This window comes from Hyla sarda, chromosome 4 (genome assembly GCF_029499605.1).
Source record: "Hyla sarda isolate aHylSar1 chromosome 4, aHylSar1.hap1, whole genome shotgun sequence".
Lineage (NCBI taxonomy): Eukaryota > Metazoa > Chordata > Amphibia > Anura > Hylidae > Hyla > Hyla sarda.
This window is the reverse complement of record NC_079192.1, coordinates 240,533,416-240,558,796: the sequence shown is the minus strand read 5'-3', so window position 1 is coordinate 240,558,796 and position 25,381 is coordinate 240,533,416. Positions and strand designations below refer to the sequence as shown.

General features: G+C 40.2%; 1 protein-coding gene across 3 annotated transcripts in view; it reads left to right on the top strand.

Annotated features, from left to right (window-relative positions):
• Positions 1-17,545, top strand: part of CPED1 (cadherin like and PC-esterase domain containing 1) — a 299,737-nt gene extending 282,192 nt beyond the window's left edge. For all 3 annotated transcript variants that reach the window (XM_056573818.1, XM_056573820.1, XM_056573819.1), the window contains 2 exons: positions 9,842-9,988; positions 16,584-17,545. In XM_056573818.1, the coding sequence (XP_056429793.1) occupies positions 9,842-9,988; positions 16,584-16,763 (327 nt within the window). In that variant the 3' untranslated portion in view covers positions 16,764-17,545. The remainder of the gene's footprint in view (positions 1-9,841; positions 9,989-16,583) is intronic.
• The last annotated feature ends 7,836 nt before the right edge of the window (positions 17,546-25,381 follow it).

Genomic DNA, 25,381 nt, shown 5'->3' with positions numbered 1-25,381 from the left:
TTCAAGGTACTACATTATGGCCTATGTACGGGTAAACACAAATTTTTTTTTTTTTTTTTTTTTTTTTTTTTTTTCTCGTTTTCCCCCCCTCTTATGTTATACTTACTCTTTTATCAGTACTACTAAAACCTCTCAGCTATGTCATTCTCTTTAATTAGTTGGAACACTCGAGGTCTGTTAGACAATGACAAAAGGGAAGCCGTTTTTCATTTTCTATCTACTTCTCAGGCATCAGTGTTCTGCCTTCAAGAAACACATCTAACCCTAGATCGTCTACACATTGTTGAGAAAGCCTGGATTAAGGCGGCATATCATTCAACCTACACTAATCTCTCTAGAGGGGTGAGTGTTTTTATCCACCGTAGGCTCCCTTTTTCACTTATTAAACAATATGTGGACAATCAGGGCCGATATGTAGGTATTGTGTGTAATATTTATGAAAGGGAATTCTTAATCCTGAATATATATATACCTCCACCATATTCATCAAACATCATGCGGAAAATTTTCTCTATTATGCTGCTACATGTCGAGGCATTATTATTGGTGATCGGGGATTTTAACAATGTCATAGACCTATCTTTAGATAGATACTCTGCCACTCAAAATGTAGCTAATTCTAAGATCACCCCATTTGGTAACCTGGTTACAGAGGCCGGTCTGACGGACCTGTGGCGCATAAGATATCCAGTAGCCAGACAATATTCATGCTGTTCAGCTACGTATCTCTCATTGTCAAGGATTGATCTTGCCTTGGGAAATTTTCTGATTCTCCCATATATCAATGATATTTCTTATGCACCGAGGACCCTGTCAGACCATTCCCCCCTGAAGGTAAAAATCATAGTACAAAATGAGAGCCCGGTGAGACCTATGTGGAAGCTTAACGCATATTGGCTGTCTATTTTAGAAGACACTCAGTATATAAAATTGGAGATTTCAGAATATTTCAGATTGAATAATAATACTGCATCCACTCAAATTACATGGGACGCAATGAAGGCTTATCTTCGTGGGATTCTGCTAAAGTCTATTGTCAATTATAGGCGTATAATTTCCTCAAAAACAGACACTTTACATGACTTGGTTTGCTTAGCAGAGTCTAGATTCTCGGCAGACCCCTCTAGGCAAGCGGGGGAAGTAATGCTTAAAGCCCAAACGGAATTAAGAATTCATTTGCTGGAAGCAGCGAATAATAGGAGAATGATGAAATTACAAATAAAGTATGCAGAAGGTGAAGCGGCTGGGCATATACTAGCTAATGTGGTTAAAGCACAAGAACCCCTGCCATATATATCTTTAATAGTAGATAAAGATGGTAGGGAATGGAAGGAAAATTTGGGAATTTTAAATGTGTTTGTGGAGTTTTACTCACGGTTATATCAGTCAAGAAGTGAATATCCCTCTAGAGATATGAGGGAATTCTTTAAACAAATCAAACTCTCACAACTCACAGGGGAAGACCGTGAATTTCTGGAGGCGGAGATTACGCTAGGAGAATTAGAATATGCAGTCAATATATTAGCAAATAATAAGGCACCTGGTATTGACGGCTTTCCCGTTGAATTATATAAGAAATATGGGGATGTTTTGCTGCCAAAACTTTTAGATCTCTTTAAACACTCCATGGATGCAGGCCTCCTCCCTGCATCAATGCGAGAAGCAATTATCGTAGTTATTTTGAAAAAAGGTAAAGACTCTGCGGATCCCGCATCTTATAGACCTATTTCCTTGCTGACAAGTGATGTAAAGATTTTAGCTAAGGTTTTGGCATTAAGACTAAACAAAATCATCGCAAAACTTATACACTCCGATCAAACAGGCTTTATCCCAACTAGATCTACTTCTATAAATATTAGACGCCTTTTTTTAAGTTTACAGGTTCCTTCGGACTCCCCTGAAGACAGGGCCATATTTGCGTTGGATGCGCAGAAAGCGTTCGACTCTGTGGAATGGCCCTGCCTTTGGGCGACTCTGGAGGCTATGGGCTTTGGACCAAAGTTTATAACTTGGATAAGGTTGCTGTACAAAGACCCATTAGCACGTATTAGGGTAAATGGACAGACTTCGCGCAGCTTTCCATTGCAACGCGGAACGAGACAGGGCTGTCCTCTTTCCCCGTTATTGTTCGCTATTGTAATGGAGCCTCTCGCAGAATTTATTCGAGCTACGCCCGAGATAAAAGGGTTTCAGTATGGAAACTATGTAAATAAAATCTCTCTATATGCAGACGACACTCTATTATATCTGAATGATATGGGCCGCTCTCTTAAAAAGGCGATAGAAACATTTACTTGTTTTAGTAAATTTTCCGGTATTAGCATAAATTGGGATAAATCCTACTTGATGCCTCTGGATAGAAGGGTATCTTATATAAAGGTGGACGAGAAAGTAAGTCTAGAATGTGCGACCCAAATCAAATATCTCGGTATAGAAATATCATCCTCTGTACATGACTACGAAAAGTTAAATTTAGTACCCTTGCTCAATCGCATTAAGATGAAATGTGCCGCTTGGCGGAAATTAAATCTCTCCCCAGTTGGTAGGGTGAATCTTATTAAGATGACAGTTATGCCACAACTCCTTTATTTTTTACATAACTCTCCTGTTTGGATAAATTTCAGTCTCTTTCAGCGAATTAACATTCAATTTCGTGAGTTGATTTGGAATGGGCGTAAGCCCAACTTAAAATTAGAACATCTTTATCGCTTAAAACAGGAGGGCGGATTGGCTTTGTCTAACCCTTGGATATACTTCCTGGCAGCACAGTGCCAACACCTTAGGGGATGGGACAATACGGAGTCTGCTAATCCTAGCATGACTATGATAACAAGCACTTTGACACGTAATCATTTAATAATAGCCCTAGAAGCAGATGAATTTAAGAAAAGTAAAAACTCAGCTCTCCCAACCTTTAATTTAATACATAGAGTCTGGAATAAAGTAAAAGATATGAGAGGGTTGGGGAGAGTTAATGAGTATACTCCCTTATGGGATAATCCACAGCTTTTAGAAATTAAAAAATTACAAGGTTTTGACAACTGGAAGAGACTAGGGGTAGTACGGCTAAATGATCTGTTTAAAGCTGGCAATCTCCGTTCCTTCAGAGAATTCCAGGAGGATTTCAATGTTCCCGCTAACGCATTTTTTCAATATTTACAGCTGCGCCATGCGGCCAGCGCGCAACAAAAATGTTTCCCTTTAATTGTAAAAAAAGACTCAGTCTTAGATGTAATACTAAAAGAGAAGAAACAGAAGGGTTTTATTTCGAAAATATATAAATTTCTTATCGCGAGTGGTAGGCCGACGCACTCGGTACCAGCCTTTATGAAATGGCAGAGGGATGCGGATATCAGTAACGAACAATGGAAAACAGTACTGAATAATATTCCCAGTCAGGCCCTGGGAGAAGGGGCGAGATTATCTCAATTATATATTGTGTATAGAGCATATAGAACCCCGGCCCTTCTTCATAAAATAGGTTACATTAAAGATTCAAAATGCCCTCGGTGTCTCCAAGATTCCGCGGACATTATACATATGTTTTGGAGCTGCTTAGATATCAGGCGGTACTGGGAAGAAATTATTGGCTATATAGATGCTGTATGGGATATTGACCTGCCTCGGGACCTCAAAACTTGTATACTAGGGTACCTAGATAATTTAGATATTCCAGCTCATATAAAGCTGGCTATTGGGAGACTTCTGTACAACGCTAGGAAACTAATAGCACAATTGTGGAAAGATTCATCTCCTCCCACCATAAAACAATTTCTTAAAAAGATGGAGCAAGTGGTCGCTTGGGAGAAAGCAATTTACTTAAAGAGAGGTCTAGCAGACAAATTTAGTGCGATTTGGAATAAATGGATTATAAGACATTAAATGTAATTTAGTTTTTGCATAAGAGGGAAATTTTCAAATTTTTTTTTTTTTTTTTTTTTTTCTCCTGGCCAGTGGATATTGTAGTACCTAAATACCCTTGCTTAATTTTTTTTCTTTTTCTCTCTTTTTCCTCGAATAATTATGTTTCGTTATATACTGATATTGTATTCTTATTTAATATTGCATATATTTATGGTTCTGTAGTCTATTATGTTGCAAAAATGAAAATAAAAAATTTAAAAAAAAAAAAAAAAAAAAAAAAATAAAACATTAAAACCCAAAGACCCTAGAGCACCTAGGAATGAGACACACAAAACCAAGATAATGACTGTGAATATAATGGAAGCTGCCAACTAAAATGGTGCCAAACTTGCATGATCATTAAGGCCCTTAGGATGTAAAGTTTTTAAGCGGTATATCCATCTTGTCTCAAGTTGTGCAAGCTTAGTTTTCCAATCACCTCCCCTTGTTTCCACAAGGACCCGATCAATGCCTCTTACCAGAAAGCCATGTTAATCGCAGTTGTGATGAAGTTTGAAATGGAGTGGTACTGTTGTCAATCTTGATAAGTGACATCATGACAACCATTCATCCACTCTATGCCGGTACATTTCTTTCACACACACGCATTTCATATCATCTTATTTCTCATTTTTCCATTTTGACCATGTATATTTACTCTTCATTTTTCACAGGGTTACGGTTTTGTTTGTTGATATCGGTGGGTGAGTGTTCTATATTTTCTTTTCTTACACAATCACCTTTGCTATCACGCTCTTCATTTACTTTGGTGTACCCTGTTATTATTATATATTTACCACTATTGTGCAGCTGATGTCACGTGGGTCCCGCAATGCTGCGCACACCTACGGCGCAGCGCTAATATTAGCGCTGCTGCCGGCGGTAGTCTCGCTCATCACGAGAATTGTCTTGATGACGTGCGTGTCATGTGATTATGCGCACGTCATCGGGAACGCTGGAAATCCTCTCTGGACCGCGATCACAGGTACAAGTGCGGATGAATTAATTATGTTATGCTGCGCAGCGTTATGATCTCAGTGGCGAGACTCACATGATACAAAATGGTGTCTCCTATTGGCTGTTTATGCATATTTATGGTTGCTCTTTTCCATCTGAGAGACACCCCTTGACAAAGCTATCTGCGAAAACTCGTTCGGGGTTAGGTATCAGTGAGGGTGCATGGCTTGGCATTTATGTTGCTGTATAATCCCTTTTTTCCTTTAGCCAGCGTTCCACCTGAGGAGCATTCATTGGTACTCAATATCCCTGTTTGGCAGCAGTGTTCCTCACTTACAAGTGATTTCACGTATATACTTACCTGTTCATTTATCATTATTTATGCTGTTCTTGTATTTTTTCTTTGTTTTTCCAGCGCACTTAGTCCAATTATTTAAAGCGATATACTCACCTCTTTTTCTTCAGTATGTGTACCCTGTCTAACCAATACCTGTTCAGTATCTTGATGTATGTTTTTCAATATGTGTTTAATAAAGATTATTATTGTTGTTACAATATATGGCCTCATTGTTTGGTGAAAGTTTTGGTAGGTACTAACCAGTGCATACTGGTAAACCCCAAAAGCTGTCATTTTGAAGATACTCTGACCCAGCATCAAACCATCATGATTTTGCCATTTCCAGTAACTCGGATTCTTATATTTGTCATTTTTTTCTGGCTTTCAACACATCAATTTCAAGAACAGACTGTTCACTTGCAGCTTAATATATCCCACCTCTTGACAGAGGTCAACAAGTTTTAATGTAATGGCTGATCAGTGTTTCCCTCTTCATACTGTTAATAATTTACTACATAGCTGCCATCCTCTCACTTAGTATTGTATATTTTACTTACTATATTATTATGCAGTATAGCAAGAATTGGTTGATAACTCTCGTGAGTGTCATATACTACATTTTTACACCAATTCTAACAATTTTGTTGCTTATTGGAAGGAATATTTTCTTTTTGAGTCTTCTACATATTTAATTCCCATTTTGCTTTTGACATACGGTAGCTTACTTTGTCTTTATACAACTAATTCTGTCTGGACCATGGATTTATACTATATGCAGTATTATAACACCCTTTAGTGTCACATTATCATGCACCATCTGGCCTATTGGTAATTTACACTGTTGCGGAAAAAAAAAACTTTATTTCATATCTTATTATTAAGCCTGCAGTTAAAAATGAACCTCTTAATATGACCCCACTAAAGTCCGTAATGCCTTCATCAGACCACCAACGCATTATCCAAACATCTCCATTATTGATATTTTGCTGCAGATCTTTTTACTGCATAATACAAGCCATGAGTCAGTCTGAATCCATGTGGTATATATCAAAATGATTTTCATATGTTGTATTTTTCAATGTAAAATATAAATCGGTGTTACAAGTCAGTAGTAATCTAATCCACATGTTCAATGTTTGAGCGCAGAATCCAAATCCTAGATAGGCTATCTAGCATTTATATAATCATGTCAATTTAAATACGTATAAAAGGGTTAACGTCTGACAGTACAGTCATCAAACAGCAAAAATAAAATGATTGCAGAATGTTGCAGGGCTTATATTTTATAACATTGCAACATAACTCTGCCCATATGTAGAAGACTGGCTGTGCTCCATGTGTACAGAAAAGTGGTCACATAACGCATCCAAGGTGACTAGCAGACACATTCCTGCCGCTGTCTGCTCAGTATGACCAAACAACCACACAGTAAACACACCAAGAATGTCTCCATTGAGCGCAATTACATCACTTAAAGTACTACATGCTGCAACCTTACATGATATCAACTTAAACAAAAAAAGAACATTCAACAAGTTCTTTATCTTTCTGGTTAGTTACTACGTTATATGTAAATGGTGGGGGTGGGGGGGGGATGGTACCTATGTATACCTAAAATACAGTCTGTATGCAGCAAAGAAAAAATATAATCACCCAGGCTCCATAGCTAAATACATAAAACATATTGTGTCTGGACCTTGATGTTGTATCTAGACATGTGGTACGTCTAATACTTTCTGACCTTAAGATCCGTGGTATAATTTGGAATGACACAGGGAAGTCTAGTTTATGCGAATATGTTTGCAGTATGTTGTTATTGTTCTGCATGCAGATTTTCATCTATGCCGTTACAATGCACCTCTAAATATTTTGTGCTGCATATATTCTGCAGTGTTATAAAACAAAAGTATGCCATCATACAAGTCCCACTGTAAAACCACTCATACGCTACAATGCATTCAGAAAGTCGTCAGCCCATTTCACTTTTTTGGTGCTTTGAGCTTGTGCTATGATTTAAAAAAATGAAAATGCCAAATACCCCATTATGACAAAGTGGAAACAAATTTAAGAAATGTTTGCAAATGTAGTAAAATGGAAAAACAAAAATGTTGTATGGACATAAACCCTTTACTGTGACTTAAAATTTAGCTTTGGAGGACCCCCCATTTCTCTTGACCATCTCTGAGATGTTTTTACACCTTGATTGGACATAATTCAGCCGACTGGACATAATTTGGAAAGACACATTACTGTTTATACAGTATAAGGTCTCGCATCTCTGCATATCAGAGCACAAACCAAGTCAGGAGATGGAAAGGAATGCCTGTAGAGCTTGCAGGAAACAGGGCTAAAGCTGTACCTAGGTAGGTTCAATTCCTATATGTCTGCTGACAGTACACTGATCCAACATACTATAAATCATTAGGGCAACATATAATCAAATAAAACTGATAAACAATTATTACAGCACAATGGGAAACAAATTTGTGGGTATAAGAAATACCAGACTGATTAGCAAATCAATAGGTCCCTTCAGAAGACTTTTGGATGACAGAACTGTGGAACCAGTCTCTATGGTGTCAGCAGTCACCTAACAGCACAGGGTTAGGGGGGAGGGTCACTTAATTATTTTCCAATTACAACTAAATTAGAAGATATGGCCCATATTTTTTATATCTGTTATATCTGTATGAGAAGAAATACTATCTGCTTTGCCCAAAGCAACCAATCACAGCTCAGTCTTTATTTTAGCAAACTTGATGATGTAGTGTATCAAGGGACTCAGAGCCCACCACTTGGAGGTGGCATTTGTGCAATTTTGGCCCAAGCCAACCAACCAACAAACCAACTTGCTATGGTCAAATTTGCCAGTCTTTGTCCTCAAACAGATTGATAAAACTGGGCCTAGACTGTAGACCAGCTTAGAACACAAGTTTACCAGGACATCCATTAATGGGGTACCCCTCCCCCCCCAAAAAAAAAATAATAATAAAAAAATAAAATAAAATATATATATGTATATATATATATATATATATATATATATATATATATATATATATATAATCTGCACAGTAACATCAGATATAAAATACCCAAAAATACAGAAAAATACTCAAATAAGTAAACACCACAACAAAATCATGTATTAAAAAAATACTATTTTATTTATCACACATTAAAATAACCTGGACAAATTTTAATAAACTGGATCTAGCAAGGGCAAGATAAACTATATATGCTTTATGTAAATGACATCTTTGAACCCCCACATAAATGTATAACAATAATCTGTAGTCAATAACAGCTATGTTGTACATTACCATAAAGTGAATAATATTATCTGTCCAATAAAATTATCATATATGCAGTGACTATACAGGGCCGTAATGTCATTAACATACCCCATATTGCAATTAACTATGATGGCTTATTGCTAACCCATAGTATCCTACTAGTGTCTTGGGGGAAATGGGGGGGAACCCAAAATGTTGCCCAGTTTAGTTAATCCCATCACAAATGCTGGTATCTTGCTAACACTCTCTATAAGCACATTTTTAAGATACTCATCTGGTATCTGTTCTGGCCACATCATATCATTTGACAGGTAGAAATCTTTCTTTTCATGTCTGAGGTGTCTGTAACATCCAGGATGGTTTTATGTATTGGTAATGAAGGAAGATGCCATCAAAAACTTAGAGATGAATCCTCTTAAGGTCATTCACATCTCCCTGTGCACAGGCCTGGAGACTTGGTAATGACTGTCTGATCTGAGAAATTGTTGACGTCTCCAGTCTCTCATTTCCAGAATCAGTTTGTTTACTCCCAGACTAGGTACATTTCAGCATGTTGTACGGTTTGGCCATTGATTGTACATATGATTATACCGACATTCCTCTTCTTCTATTACTGATTAAATGGTTTATTTAGAAAAATACACAGTCTACTCAAGAACTCTTAAGTTATATCTTGAATCATTTTCTGTCTTTAAAGTGTACCTGGTTTGGGTTTGGTATGACCTTAGTTACACAGGGGAAATAGACATGGGCTTGTGTTGTGAAAGACCCCCCCCCCCCCCCCTCTCTCTCTTAAATTGCTTACAATGAAAATATTTTTGTGTTTCTAACATATATTAAAGCTGTATCATGAATTGTGAACATTTTATATTATATGCAGTGAGTGGTTTTCTTTGGCATATTTTAAAGGAAATCTGTCATCAGTGTCACCCGCACTAACCTTTCAGTACAGACAGGAAGTGCAGGTGACACTGATGACGACGATACTTACCAGGTCCCATTCCGTGCAGTGGTTCTCTGGCTATCCTTTTCGGTATCTTCAGCTCCGTGCCCGACTTGGAGCATGGACGGAGCTTAGTGACATCACCGATGCTGTTCTCTGCTGGGTCCCACTGCTAGCAAACAGCAGCGGTGATGTCAGTAAGCTTGGAGATGAAGATACCAAAGAGGATAGCCGGAGTACCACAGCATGGAACAGGACCAAGTAAGTATTGTTGTCATCAGTGTCACCTGCACTACTTGTCTGTACTGACAGGATAGTGCAGGTGACGCTGATGACAGATTTCCTTTAAGGAAAGAATTAGGAGAAGACAGCAACTATCATTATTTTTGCATTTTCTATACACAGGTCCAAGTAAGACAGTTATCTGATGAAAATAGCCTTCTCTTGAAGACAGCAAAACAATATGGTTACGAAGTAGTCGATACCTTTAGTATTACTATGGGACGTTACAAAGAATTCCTGCAAGGAAAATGTGGATGTCATTTTCATGAGGTATTAAACTTTTACTAATCCCCTCACAACTGTGTTAAAATCATTTATTGAAAAATTATTTTAATGTTTAGTTTAAATTACCATTTGAAAAAAATGCAATCGTCCAGATTTATCTTGTGGTGTACTGGTAGTAGGTAAGTATAGCTTGCTTGTTTTAACCACTGCCCTAAAAATATTTTGGCCCAGATTAGAGACAAAAACTGGAAAGATTTTGCCCAGAGCAACAAAGCTGTTATTGGTTGGGCTAATCACTCCAGTATTTGTCTCCAGCTCCATATCTGGCCCAATATGTTGCTAGGGCTGTGGTGAAACAAACAAAAGAAAAGCTGTACTTAACTACCCCAGGTCCTCCACAGGTATCCCGCACCTCAGGTAGAGCTTGGTGCAGGATGGATATGCCTGCTCAGCCAGTCGTTAGTCTCAGCGATTTCCTATCTCGACCAGTTATTGCCTGAGCAGGCACATCCTGCACTGAGTTATTGTCTCAGAAGCAGGAAGAAGACAAAATATCAAGGACGGAAAAGGGATGAACCGGAACTGCAGGGGACAAGGGGATGGTAAATAAATATATATATATATATATATATATATATATATATTATTTTTTTTTTTTTTCTTCACCGCAGTCCTGGAAATTACCTGGATAACCATTTACATGAGTATCACAATTGTTAACACTTTTTCCCTTAAAGGGGTATTCCGGCTTTAGACATTTTATCCCCTATAAGATATCTGATAGCGAGGGGCCCGCTGCTGGGACCACCCGTGATCTCCCTGCAGCCCCTACATTATGTGCGGAGCTGCGTCTCCAGGCTCGGAAACCGGCGGTATGGGGCGTGGCGATACGTCACGTCTCCAGTCCCAAAAATTTCTAGTTTCCGAGCCTGGAGACATAATGCGGGTGCTGCAGGGAGATCGATAAAATGAGCTGGAATACCCCTTTAATATTGGATAGGGGTATATGATCGACAGGGGGGGTCCATCTGCTGGGACCCCTGTGATCTTGAGAAAAGGGTCATAAACCTCCCATCAAATGAAGCAGTGGTTGCTCTTGTATGCTGACTCTTCATTCACTGTCTATGGGAGAACTCTGTGCAGAAACCAAGAATCAAAAATATTTACTACTGGCATCTTTTAAACATACAAGGAAACCTAGAAAACCTAATGGATCCACTTAGAGAAAATCTCCAACAGGAATCTGTGAGACATTTCAAAAGTTTTTTTTAATGGTAGCAGACAGATGTCCGATACCTTTTAGGCATCTTGTGAAATGATATCAATGGAAGAGGTGATACCTGAAAACCTTGATCTCTAAAATGATTTCTAGAATGATATTGTAAGTGTCCTTTAGCTTTTAGCTAAGATCTTTGAATCTGTAGAATGGGTTACTCAAAACCATGTAAAGCAAAGCTACTCAACTGGTGGCTCCTGAGGAAGAGGTTTGACCACTTCATTGAAGTCTTCACGAGATGTAGACACAAAGCTTGCTGTTGATACTCTTCCAGATGTAATGGAAAGCCTCTATAATCTTGTGAATGGTCCTCACCTCTGGGACCCAGTCAGATGACCCCTTCTGCTATATATTTATGGCTTGTCACAAAATGTCTAGAAATGAACCTTCACACTAAATAAAATTACATAGCCCTTGGGCATGTGTGTGTACAGGTCAGTTACAGAGCATGGATCAGTGCAAACAAAACTTTCTACAGAAGATACACACTTAAGCACACATATTTAGTTAGTCCAAGCCACTGGACATATTTGTAGTGTGCACCTTAACTAAGGTCGCATACTCACCACACAGATAATACATCAATGCCAGCTGACTTAACCTAATAGTTTTATTGGTAATGTTGGAGGAATGTGTGTAATGTCGATCTATACGTGACTTAAAAAATAAAAGCGATCTGAGTGGTTTAGTGAAAGATGCTTTGTGCAAATACTGGGGGTTTAAACAAAACCAAAGCAGGAGCTGCAATGTACATACATGTAACTATGCTATGTTAAAAAAAAAAAAAAAAAAAAAACATTAGATCATCCCAGATCTGCAAGAAGAAAAAAAAGAGATCAGACTTTCCAACTCTTATAGATAGTATAAGAGTTTGTCAAAACAATGGTCTCTTTATAGAGCCATGGCAGGGTTGACAGATGTCCGGCAAAGCTGAAAGTCTGAGAATCCTCTGCTCAATGGAAGGGCACATATCTCAATGAAAGAGGAGGTTATGTCACTTCTCTGCAGCAGCATCACTGTAAGCTGATAGAAAGATGTTAGTGGGCACACTCTCTACAGATTGCACGGTTTATGGAGACACTATCTTCTGATACTGGTAATGGAAGCTGGCACTTCTGGTGACAAGGTACGGAGGTGAAGGCACCATTAGTTAGGACATAGGAAGATCAATAAGACAGCAAGTTTGTATCTTTTACCCGCAGCTTGTAAACTTCTATCCCGTTTGTTTTGTATTTTGGCTGAACAGTTGAAGGGAACTGCCAAGTCACAGTGGCACAGCTACTCCCTGTCCTAAACTGAATGCTTAACAAAGTCGGTCAAGGTGGGGAAAAGGTGTGACGACTGTTCAGCCAAAGTAAAAGACACCACCATAACTAATGATGCCTGCACTTTTGCATTGTGGGTTGTTCTTTTGAATGGTCAAAATGTTAGAGTTGTACAGGCTAAGTGTATTAGCATGAGAGTTGTTCTTTGTTCGCAGCTCTACACTTTGGTTAATAGTTAAATGTTTTAAAGGAAAACTGACAGATGGATCAACCCCACTAACCTGAATATACAGGTGGTTAGTGTGGGTGACCCTGAGTAAAATGGTGTATTTGTAACTCCAATCCATTTAGCCATTCCCGAGATATAGCGCAATCTTGCAATATGCAAACTAACTCACCAGGGGCAGGTTTGAAGACTATCTGGACACTGACCAGCCCCCCTGGGTCCCGTTCAAGCGGCTTCTTTCATCAATATTCATCTCAGAACCCAGGTGTCAGAGGTGCAGATAGTCTTCAAACCTGCCTCCAGTGCAGTTAGGAGTTAAATTTCATATTGTATGATTGTGCTATATATTGGGAATGGCTGAACGCATTGGGGTAATAAATACATTACTTTAATCACCCACACTAACCACCTGTGTATTCAAGTTAGTGGGGGGTTGGTCCAGTTGTCAGTTTCCCTTTAAGCAGATGACCCCCATCTTATGATGTTCATAGGCCCTAATAGGGCATCTAGGAAGTGGTTGTCTTATTACGAAAAACCTATTGGAGCTAAATGATACTAAATCTTCAATCAATAAGTAATTCTATTACCAGGTCATGTGCTCCTAATATATAAACTTAGACTGGTTGCTATGGCCAACACTCTTTAGGGGAAATTTCAGAAAGCACTTTATAAAAGGAGCCCTACTAGTCTAAGACTTTACAGGGCACAGCGCAGCCATGTAAGGTTCAGCAGATCCAGTACTATATGACCAGTAACTAGTTGTGTCTTTTTCCAGGATGTCTAGAGCAAACGTCTGGACAATAAATTGGCATTTAGTACATGATAATTTTAAACAGCCGTCATATGTACTGCTTGATGTAGTCTTCTGGGATTCTATCAATCTCATGAGAAGATGATGATGATGTTTCTGCCAGATAATGAAATGATTAAATAAGCCACAATGATGGTTAAGGGTTCCAGCAATTTGCACAACTGTCTTTAATTCATGTGATCTTCAGAATAGAAGAGAGGTTTTTTTTTTCCCAAAAATGATTTAGTTTGTTCTTAGCCATGTCTTTTTTATTTATAGTTGGTTAGTAAAGGCATTAGATTAGATTTTCCACAACAGAAAAAAAAAATGAAATAACAAAATTGAAGTAGTCTTGAACATATTAAATTATAGCTTTAAGAGCAACTTTCTGTTTGTGTCTTTTGTAAACTATCAAGCATGGTTAGGGTAATATCTGTGGGGGTGTACATACCATAGAGACAGGCTATACTGCTATGAGGCCTATGTCCTGTGTAGACCCACGCAGACCTTCTACTCTCCACAATCATAGACGCATTAGAAAACCCATGGGAGGAGAGTCAGACTGTCCAGTTTTGTAATGATGGATATTGGTGAATATATATTGATAGGAGCCAACACTAGATTTGATTTCCAATATGTGTCCCCTCTGTGTAGTTTACCCTTTATTGTTTGAAAATTTAAACCTGTAGACCAGGGTCCATTCTTGACACCTTATTGTAATGTTACTTTTTCTCATAGACAAGAGTTAGTTTGATATGGGTTATTAATTATATGGAAGTTTTATACCATGATAGAAGGATGTAGAAGAAATGTACCGTATTTTTCGCCATATAAGACGCACTTTTTCTTCCCCAAAACTGGGGGGAAAAAGTCGGTGCGTCTTATACGGCGAATACACCCCTATCGCGGCGGTCCCTGCGGCCATCAACGGCCGGGACCCGCGGCTAATACAGGACATCACCTATCGCGGTGATGCCCTGTATTAACCCTTCAGACGCGGCGATCAAAGCTGACCGCCGCGTCTGAAGGGAAAGTGACACTAACCCGGCTGCTCAGTCGGGCTGTTCGGGACCGCTGCGATTTCACCGCGGCGGTCCCGAACAGCCCGACTGAATAGCCGGGTTAGTGCTTACATGACACTGGGAGGGACCTTACCTGCCTCCTCGGTGTCTTCTCCGTTCAGGGATCCCCTATATGGCCGGTGCTCACCTTCCTCGTCATCACGTCGTCGCGTACGTGCGTTGGCATGCGTAACGACGTGATGATGGCGACAGAGAGCGAGGATACCCGGCCGGCAGCAGAGACGTTCCAGAGCGACGGGGACACGGCGACAGCGATGGAGCGACATCCAGGGCAGCGGTGATGGGTCCGGAGCGGCGGGGACACGTGAGTATTACCTCCTACGCAGTGGTCTTCAATCTGCGGACCTCCAGATGTTGCAAAACTACAACTCCCAGCATGCCCGGACAGCCAACGGCTGTCCGGGCATGCTGGGAGTTGTAGTTTTGCAACATCTGGAGGTCCGCAGGTTGAAGACCACTATTGGGTTCAAAATCTTAAATTTTTTAGATTTTGCACCTAAAAATAGGGTGTGTCTTATAGGCGGGTGCGTCCTATAGGATAAAATAATACGGTACGTGTTCTTTCCAATGAGCTCAGCATCTATGGTAACAAAACAATTAAAAAGATTAATTTGGTTTGATCAGTGGAACAGAACATTTACCAGACGTGTTAAAATAATTTATTGAATGATATTTAGAATAATAACTAATCACATATCAGCTTTCATACCTTAATGAGCTCCAGTATATTTAAAGCTGAGCTGTGATTGGTTGAACAGGTTGAAAAATTTGGGCCTATGTTTTACATTTTGTGTGTAATTTTTGTTGCGTCACCTGTACAACCTCCTCTTCACCAGTAGGCTGTAAGGGCATGCTGGCTTTTGTAGTGTTACAACAGCTGAAGAGCCACATGTCCGAGACCACTGATGCAGACATTGAGAAATATCTCTATGGTAATCATGTCTTTCCTTAAAATGAGATGCGTACCCAACACAACATCTTTGCTTGGCACTTTACCAATGATGGACACAGATAGAAGGTTTAATCACAATTGTTACAGTCTGTTAGAGCAAAAGAGGAGTGCACTTACCCAGCTGGTCGATCTTCTGCTTACTTTATTCTCAGGGTACATCAGGGGTACTCTGGTGGAATTATTTTTTTATTTTTATTTTTTATCATCTGGTGCCAGAAAGTTAAACAGATTTGTAAATTACTTCTATTAAAAAATATTAATCCTTCCTGTACTTATCAGCTCCTGTATAATACAGAGGAAGTTCTTTTCTTTTTCAATTTCTTTTCTGTCTGACCACAGTGCTCTCTGCTGACACCTCTGTCCATGTCAGGAACTGTCCAGAGCAGGAGAGGTTTGCTATAGGCAATTGTTCCTGCTCTGGACAGTTCCTGATATGGACAGAGGTGTCAGCAGAGAGCACTGTGGTCAGATAGAAAAGAAATTCAAAAAGAAAAAAACTTTCTCTGTATTATACAGCAGCTGATAAGTACTGGAAGGATTAAGATTTTTAAATAGAAGTAATTTACTAATCTGTTCAACTTTCTGGCACCAGTTGATTTAAAAAAATAAATGTTTTCCACCGGAGTACCCCTTTAAGATGCAGTATACATCGCAATGGCTGATACAAAGCTTCTCCCCTGTGTGCAGAGTGCAGATCAGGATTATAGGGGCCAGGTGAGTCATCCCTGCTAATCCTGATCTGCACTCTGCACATGGGGGAGGAGTTTTGTATCGGCCATTGCGATGTATACGGCATCTTAAGTATAAAGTAAGCAGAAGATTGACCAGCTAGGTGAGTGCACTCGCCTTTTGCTCTTACAGACTGTATTGTATTGCCCTATGTATGAAGTTGAACCGCCGGTCTTTGTGTGTCCCCGGGCTGGCAGTATGTAAACTCCGCGACTCTCCAGATATACAGAGGAGATGCAGTCACTGCCGAGTACTTGATCTGTTACAATACTATTAATCACAATTGTTACTTATCAGATTTTTTTTCTATTCCTCTTTAGGTTGTGAAATCCAAACAAGTAAAAGAAAAGAAAATGAATCTTTTAAAGAACTATACATTTGGAGGCAAAATATTTCCCCTAATTTATGACAATCTGCCATACTTCCAGTCAATGTATCATGTACAGGGTCCAGTGAATCAAGTTTATTCTGAAATCCTTCTAAGCAGGATATGTACATGACAAAGTAACAGTACAAACATGGACCTTCCTCTACTGGACACTTACATTACAGTGCGATACCTTTAGTGCCGGAAGCAGACATGGATAAGCTATAAACGTCACCACATTATGAAGGTTTCTTCCAAGTGACACTGTACCTTTACAGATCTTATATTGGGTGTAGAGAGATGTAAGTATCCTGAGCAGTGCAGAATAGGTATCGTCAGACTTTCGAGAGAACCTCTCATAACATTAATGCTGCCAGGACCATGAGTTATCTGGGCATTCCCCAATGGCTTCTGCCGGCCCCACTGGTAGATCTCTCCTCATACTCAAACAGGGAAAGGCTAGCTGGACGGAGAAGCAGACTACCCAAGTGACTCATTGTCAGGCAGCTTGAAAGTAATTACAGGTTTCCATTAAACATTATTAATTCCAGATCTACCCAAATAAATATAGGGATTTAAAACTGACAGATAGAAACAAGAGACATGAGATGTCACATTTAGAAAATGTGGTCATTAACAGGTACAATAGTGACTGATTTTAGGAGTTTCCATACATGCCAGATGCTCCAAGTCTAATTTATTATTTGTGGTGTCCTGGTACAGGACTTGGTCCTGTCCCTCTGTCTAAGGTTCCTTCAGCCAGAGTCCCTCCTTGCTAGTAGGCTTTCCTGGAGGGCTACCCCTAGTCGCCTCTTAATGCTGTGCATTAAATGTACATATTTATGTATTTAATAGTAGTATACCTTTGTATAGGACCTTAGAGGTCATGTGCCTTTAACCCCTTAAAGGGGTACTCCGCCCCTAGACATCTTATCCCCTATCCAAAGGATAGGGGATAAGATGTCAGATCGCTGCGGTCCCACTGCTGGGGAGCCCTGGGATCCCTACCTCATTACAGCACAGAGCGAGTTCGCTCTGCACGTAATGACAGACAATACAGGGGCCGGAGCATCGTTACATCACGGCTCCGCCCCTCGTGACATCACGGCCCGCCCCTTTCAATACAAGTCTATGGGAGGGGGCGCAGCGGTCGTCACGCCCCCTCCCATAGACTTGCATTAAGGGGACGGGGCTTGATGTCACGAGGGGTGGAGCCATGATGTCACGCTGCTCCGTCCCCCGAATCGCCCGTCATTACGCACAGAGCGAACTCGCTCTGTGCAGTAATGAGAGCGGGGTGCCGCAGCGGGGATCCTAGGGCTCCCCAGCAGCGGGACCGCAGTGATCTGACATCTTATCCCCTATCCTTTGGATAGGGGATAAGATGTCTAGGGGCAGAGTACCCCTTTAAGGACTCAGCATTTTTCCGTTTTTGCATTTTCATTTTTTCCTCATCCCCTTCTAAAAATCATAACGCTTTCAATTTTGCACCTAAAAATCCATATGATGGCTTATTTTTTGTGCCACCAATTCTACTTTGCAGTGACATTAGTCATTTTACCAAAAAATCTACGGCGAAACGGAAAAAAAATCATAGTGCAACAAAATCGAAGAAAAAACGCCATTTTGTAACTTATGGGGGCTTCCGTTTCTACGCAGTGCATTTTTCGGTAAAAATAACACCTTATCTTTATTCTGTAGGTCCATACGGTTAAAATGATACCCTACTTATATAGATTAGATATTGTCCTACTTCGGAAAAAAATCATAACTACATGCAGGAAAATGTATATGTTAAAAATTCTCATCTTCTAACCCCTATAACTTTTTTATTTTTCCGCATACGGGCCGGTATGAGGACTCATTTTTTGCGCCGTGTTCTGAAGTTTGTATCGGTACCAATTTTGTACTGATCGGACTTTTTGATTGCTTTTTATTCATTTTTTCATGATATAAAAAGTGACCAAAAATACACAATTTTGGACTTTGGAATTTTTATAGTACGGACATTTTCAGACATTTTCGCACGCGGGAAAAGGGGGGTGATTCAAACTTTTATTAGGGAAGGGGTTAAATTACCTTTTTTCACTTTTTTTTTTTGCAGTGCTATAGCTCCCATAGGGACCTATAACACTGCACACACTGATCTCCTATGCTGACCCCTGCAAAGCCATAGCTTTGTACAGATCAGTCAGATAGGGGCTTGATTGCTCAAGCCTGTAGCTCAGGCTTGGAGCAATCAATCGACGATCGGACGCCGCAGAGACAGGTAAGGAGACCTCTGCCTGTTTCCCAGCTGATCGGAACATTGCGATTTTATCTCAGGTACGCCCTGAGTCCTTAAGAGGTTAAATCATTTATGTTGTGCTATGGTTCAAGGACCTTTGGGTCATGTGATATACCCATAGTTCCTTGGGTCAGGACTGACAGGTTATGCTGACCAATGAGCTTTGTCCCACCCTCTTAATATATAATGGGCTGCTGCCACTAAATTTGCGCTCTTCCTGCCGGATTATCAGAGAAAGCACATCTCAGCACAATCATCAATTCAAGCTAGGCCTGAAGCCTTATCTTCCGCAGCCACTAAAACCTGAGTTACTCAAGCTCAAAACTACTAAAATCCTGTGTGACTACTGCAACTCCATTATATTCAAATCGGTAGCACAGTGGCTAGCAAACAAAAGCTTATTGTTCTCAGAAGTCCCAGCATAACCTGTGAGGAACCTGAACTATGGTCCTCTATAAAGAGACTGTTCTGTTACCTACAGTTGCATAAAATATGCAGTAAAGTTTATTCCCGTTTTCATCAAATATCTGCTGTGGACATTCAATTATTTCTCCCTGCCGTTTGTGGGACGGTTGGCGGTAGGAACATTAACCATTGGGAAACCTCACCCTGGTGTCACAACAACAAAGGGTTAATACCAGCACCCTACATCACTACCACTCGCAACACCCTATTGCATCCTTCCCCCCAGACTACCACGCATTAACAAATCTCTACAGGGTCATGGTCTCCGCATAGCTCCCCAACCAGTGGCCATTCTACTATCTTGTATCTGCTCGTACATCTAGATCATCTAAGAAGTGATTGGTAGAGCTAAATGAGGGATAAGAGTGAGGAGCCTTGTGTCGCACTTATATGATCATACATTTTGTCTATGGTACTGAAAATGTTAGGTTCTGACTGATAGAAATCTTTTCTCTGCTTTGTTTTAAACACCAACTGTTTATGATTCAAAATTTGTCTCAGTGATAACAAATGTTATAATTCATGTGTAACATTTACTTCTGTATTGTTCTAGAATACCATGCTTTGCAATACAAATGTATAATCTGTTCCTAACATTTAACCTGTTAAGGATGCAGGGTGTACCTGTTGCGCCCTGTTCCTGTTACTGGGGTTAGAAGTGTGTTCATGACCTGAGCATGCTTCATACCCTGTGGGTACCAGTTGCTATCAGCAGCCAGGACCCAGGGTTAATGCTTGATATCGCCGAACCCTTAAGGCAAGGTTTCCACACAGGTGTCTTTCTGGTGTCTTTTGTCATGAATGTGAATAAACCCCTCCCCAAATAAAAGTTTGAATCACCCCCCATTTCCCATTTTATTTATAATAAAATAATGTAATCAAAAATAAACATAAACATATGCATTATCACCGCATGCGTAAATGTCCAAACTATTAAAATATAAGGTTAGTTAATCGGCATGGACGATGGCTTATGGATTTAAAAAAATACCTACCATATATACTCGAGTATAAGCCGAGTTTTTCAGTATGATTTTTCGTGCTGAAAACACCCCCCTCGGCTTATACTCGAGTGAACTCTCTGTCCTCAGTGGTCTTCAACCTGCGGACCTCCAGATGTTTCAAAACTACAACTCCCAGCAAGCCAGGGCAGCCATCGGCCCTGCGACCCCTGCGGCCTTCGAAATTATCCAGCCCCCCCTCTCACCCCCTTTAGTTCTGTACTCACCTCTGCTCGGCAGGACGTTAGGGTGTGCTGGTCCGGGCAATCTGTGCTGCAGGGACAGTCCGGTGCGGAGGGATAGTCGTTCTGGGCTGTCCATCTTCACCGGGGGGGCCTCTTCTCCGCGCTTCGGGCCCGGCCCTGGAATAGTCACGTTGCCTTGACGACGACACACAGGGACGTTCATGAGTAACGTCCCTGTGCGTCGTCGTCAAGGCAACGTCTCTATTTCGGGCCCGAAGCACTGGGAGTTGTAGTTTTGAAACATCTGGATGTCCGCAGGTTGAAGACCACTGTATCAGACATTGACAAGCGGTGATGATGAAGGGGTGGGGGGGAGCTGATGACATGTGGTGATGATGAAGGGGGGGTGTTGAGAATGACAAGGCGATGATGAAGGGGGGTTGTGGGATCATAAGGGGATGATGAAGGAGGGGTGGGATAATTACAAGGGGATGATGAAGGGGGGGTGTGGGATGATAAGGGGATGATGAAGGGGGGTGGGATAATGACAAGGGGATGATGAAGGGGGGGTGTGGGATGATAAGGGGATGATGAAGGAGGGGTGGGATAATGACAAGGGGATGATGAAGGGGGGTGTGGGATGATAAGGGGATGATGAAGGGAGGGTGGGATAATGACAAGGGGATGATGAAGGGGGGGGGGTGTGGGATGATAAGGGGATGATGAAGGTAGGGTGGGATAATGACAAGGGGATGATAAAGGGGGGTGGGATGATGACAGGGGGGGGATGATGACAGGCGGTGATGATGAAGGGGGGATGATGACAGGGTGATGATGATGAGAGTGTTAATGACGGGGGTCTGGATGATGACGGGGGGGATGATGACAGGGGGGATGATGTATTTCCCACCCTAGGCTTATAGTCGAGTCAATAACTTTTCCTGAGTTTTGGGGGGGAAATTAGGGGCCTCGGCTTATATTCGGGTCGGCTTATACTTGAGTATATACGGTAAGTCCAAAATTGTGCATTTTTGGTCACTTCATAATTAATTAATACAAAGTGATCAAAAATTCTCATCAAAACTAAAATGGTACAGATAAAAACTGCAGACCACAGTGCAAATAATGAGCCCCATACATCCCCGTATGCAAGAAAATAAAAAAGTTATAGGGGTCAGAAGATGACAATTTAAAACATGCTAATTTTGGTGCATGTAGTTATGATTTTTTTGAGTAGTAAAATAAAATAAAGCCTACATACATTGGGTATCCTTGTAATTGCATGGACCTACAGAATAAGGATAAGGTGTAATTTCTACCGAAAAGTGCACTGCATAGAAACGGAAGCCCCCAAATTTACAATTTTTTTTTTATTTCACCCTACAAATATATATTTTTTTGTTTTGCTGCAGATTATGTTATTAAATGATTGATATCATTACAAATTACGATTGGTGATGCAAAAAAAAACAAGCCCTTATATGGGTCTGTAGGTGCTAAATTGAAAGCAGTATGATTTTTAGGAGGGGAGGAGGAAAAAAACGAAAGTGCAAAAATTTTAATTGTCCTGGTCCTTAAGGCCAAAATGGGCTGAGTCCTTAAGGGGCTAATAAAAATTTTAGGGGAATAAATATTATAATAGACGAGAGATTCTTTCAAGAGAGATTTCCCATCTTTCTAAAAGTATGAAACAGGCTGGATCCACAATAGAACAGTGCAGTGCATGTGATTATATCACAGCATACATCTAGAAAGGTATGTTGGATATATACTGTAGCATACCCATGCTGGGCCCAGTATCGATCCAGTATACCTCAGCACACCTTTCTGCTGGTAAGCCTCACATTTATGCTTAGCACCTGAAAGACACCATCCAAAAGAAATGCAAATTTATGGTGGAAGAAACACAAAGTTAACAAAATAAAGTAAAAGCACAAGTATGAAATTACACGAGAGTGATGCCTTATCATATCAAGTTATTTATCTGTGTATTATATGTAAATATAAATTATACCAAAAGTGTTTACAATGAGTTGTGAAAGTCTATATTTTCCTCTTACAAGGTGGTTCAAAATGTATCTTACTATGTGCTTGGGCCTCAGTGGCTGACTTCTTATGTTGAAATGTAAAATTCCCCTTAAGGGTGCATTCACACGCTCTTTGTTTTTGCAGGTTTTCTGATGCGTATTTGAAAGGGGGAGGTCTCTTCACGGCAGATTTTCCACGGAGGAATTTACGCTGCGGAAAATCCGCTGCAAGCCCCATTGAAGTCAGTAGGGACTGCGGCGGATTTTCCACAGCGTAAATTCTACCGTGGAAAATCTGCTGCGGATAGCCGAGAAGAGACCTCCCCTTTCAAATACGCAGCGGAACACCCGCAAAAAGAAATAGCGTGTGAACGCACCCTTAGAATGCTTTCACACAAGACTGAAAATACAGCAGATTTGTTGTGGATTTTTAATAGGTAAGTCACATTGTGGAACACTTATTTCCACATCGAAACGCCTTTTTCTCGATCAGTGATGTCTTCTTTTGTGCACTTTGACTTATTATGATTTTTGTATATGACTCCATTATTCTTCTGAGACTGTACAGTTTTTTAACACTAAGACTATTAAAATATAAGTAAAAAAAACAAACAACATTAATAGGCAAATTAAAATCTGCAACAAATCTGTAGCATTTCAGTCCGGTGTGAACATAAACTAACCATGTCTGTACATAGAAGCATTGGTTCTAGTATTTGTGCTTAAATGGAGTCTGTCATCACGCTTGAGCCACCTTCCCCAAACTGCATTTGATGCTAGATCAATCACTCAAGGGCAAAGGGAAAGGATTTGGGAGGAATTACATTTTAAAGGCCTGGACACTGCAATGCCTGCCCGACACTTGGCATCTGATTAGCATATGGTGTGTGATGATTTACGATAAGTTTCCACTTTTTTTTTTTTATTTTTGGCGTTTTGCCCCCAAAAAACTCCAAAACGGCCCACTGCGGACAGATGTTAGCTGTAAACCAATAAAAAAAACGCAAAATTCTTTTTCCATTTTGTGTTTTTCAGCTTGTCTTTTTTTTTTTTTTTATATATATATCCTTTTTGCGTTTTTCACTCTTTTTTGTAGTTTTGAGCCCATGGCGTTTTTTCCCCTGAAATCGCAACGTTTTTCTCTAATAGAAATCTATGGGAGTAAAAAAAATGCCAAGAAAAAAGCCATGTGGGTTTTAACTTTGGCATTTTTGCAGGCGGTTTTTATTCTTTTTTTGGACTTTAGCGATCCAAAAAAGTGAAGTAGATATCTTTTTTAATAAAATTTGGTAGGGTACCATTAAAAAAATAATAAAAAAGATACAGTAGTGATGGAAAAAATTGTATTTAGCAAAATTTATCTTCTTTATAAAAATGTTTTATTAATTTTTAAACAGGGATCAATTTATGTGGGCGGGCAGGGACCTAAAAATGTAGCCGACAATAACAAAAATGTAGTGTGTGTGTTTTCAGTTTTATTTCTTTATTTTTTTAATTTGTTAGGTAGTACTACTACTCCAGGCATGGAATACACTGTTCCATGATGGGAGTAGTACCTGTACTAATTGACAGATTGCCCCGGGTCCTTTGCGATCCTTCTGTATAATTTATAGATGCAGCTGCCACTCTTCTATGGTCCCCTGCACTGTCGTATATATACATCTATTCATATTTCCCGTAGACAGCTGTGATTGGCCAGATGGTTCCAGTCAATCACAACTCTCCGTGGGAAATATGAATATGTGTATATATACGTCAGTGCAGGGGACCATAGAAGAGCGGCCGCCGCATCTATACATTATACAGAAGGATCACAGCGGGTGTTAGGAGTGACATCCGCTGTGGTCTTGCCTTAACTGCATGTACTACAGCTCCCAACATGGAGCACACTCTGCTCAATGCTGGGAGCTGTAGTACCTGCATTAACTCCTTAAGGACCCATGACGTACCGGTACGTCATGAGTCCGCTCCTGATCTATAACGCGGGGCCACGGAAACCAGTGATCAATGCAATAGATCAGTGTGTGCAGTGTTATAGGTCCCTATGGGAGCTATAACACTGCAAATAAAAAGTGGAAAAAAAAGTGAATAAAGATCATTTAACCCCTTCCCTATTGAATCACCTCCCTTTTCCCATAAAAAAAAACACAGTGCTCCATACGCCCCATACGCGGAAAAATAAAAAAGTTATAGGGGTCAGAAGATGACAATTTTAAACGTATTAATGTTCCTGCATGTAGTTATGATTTTTTCCAGAAGTACGACAAAATCAAACCTACATAAGTAGGATATCATTTTAACCGTATGGACCTACAGAATAAAGATAAGGTGTCATTTTTAACGAAAAATTTACTATGTAGAAACGGAAGCCCCCAAAAGTTACAAAACAGCGTTTTTTTTTTTTCAATTTTGTCTCACAATGATTTTTTTTCCGTTTCGCCGTAGATTTTTGGGCAAAATGACTGATGTCATTACAAAGTAGAATTGGTGGTGCAAAAAATAAGCCATCATATGGATTTTTAGGTGCAAAATTGAAAGAGTTATGATTTTTTAAAGGCAGGAGGAAAAAACGAAAATGCAAAAACGGAAAAACCCTCGGTCCTTAAGGGGTTAATACACCGCAACAGGTGTCAGAAGTTACAATCCCTGCGATCTGTCTATTAATGCAGGTACTGCAGCTCCCAGTATGGATCAGAGTGTGCTCCATGTTGGGAGTAGTTGTACCTACAGTTAAAGGGGTACTCCGCTGTCATGCCCCCTCCCATAGACTTGCATTGAGGGGGCGT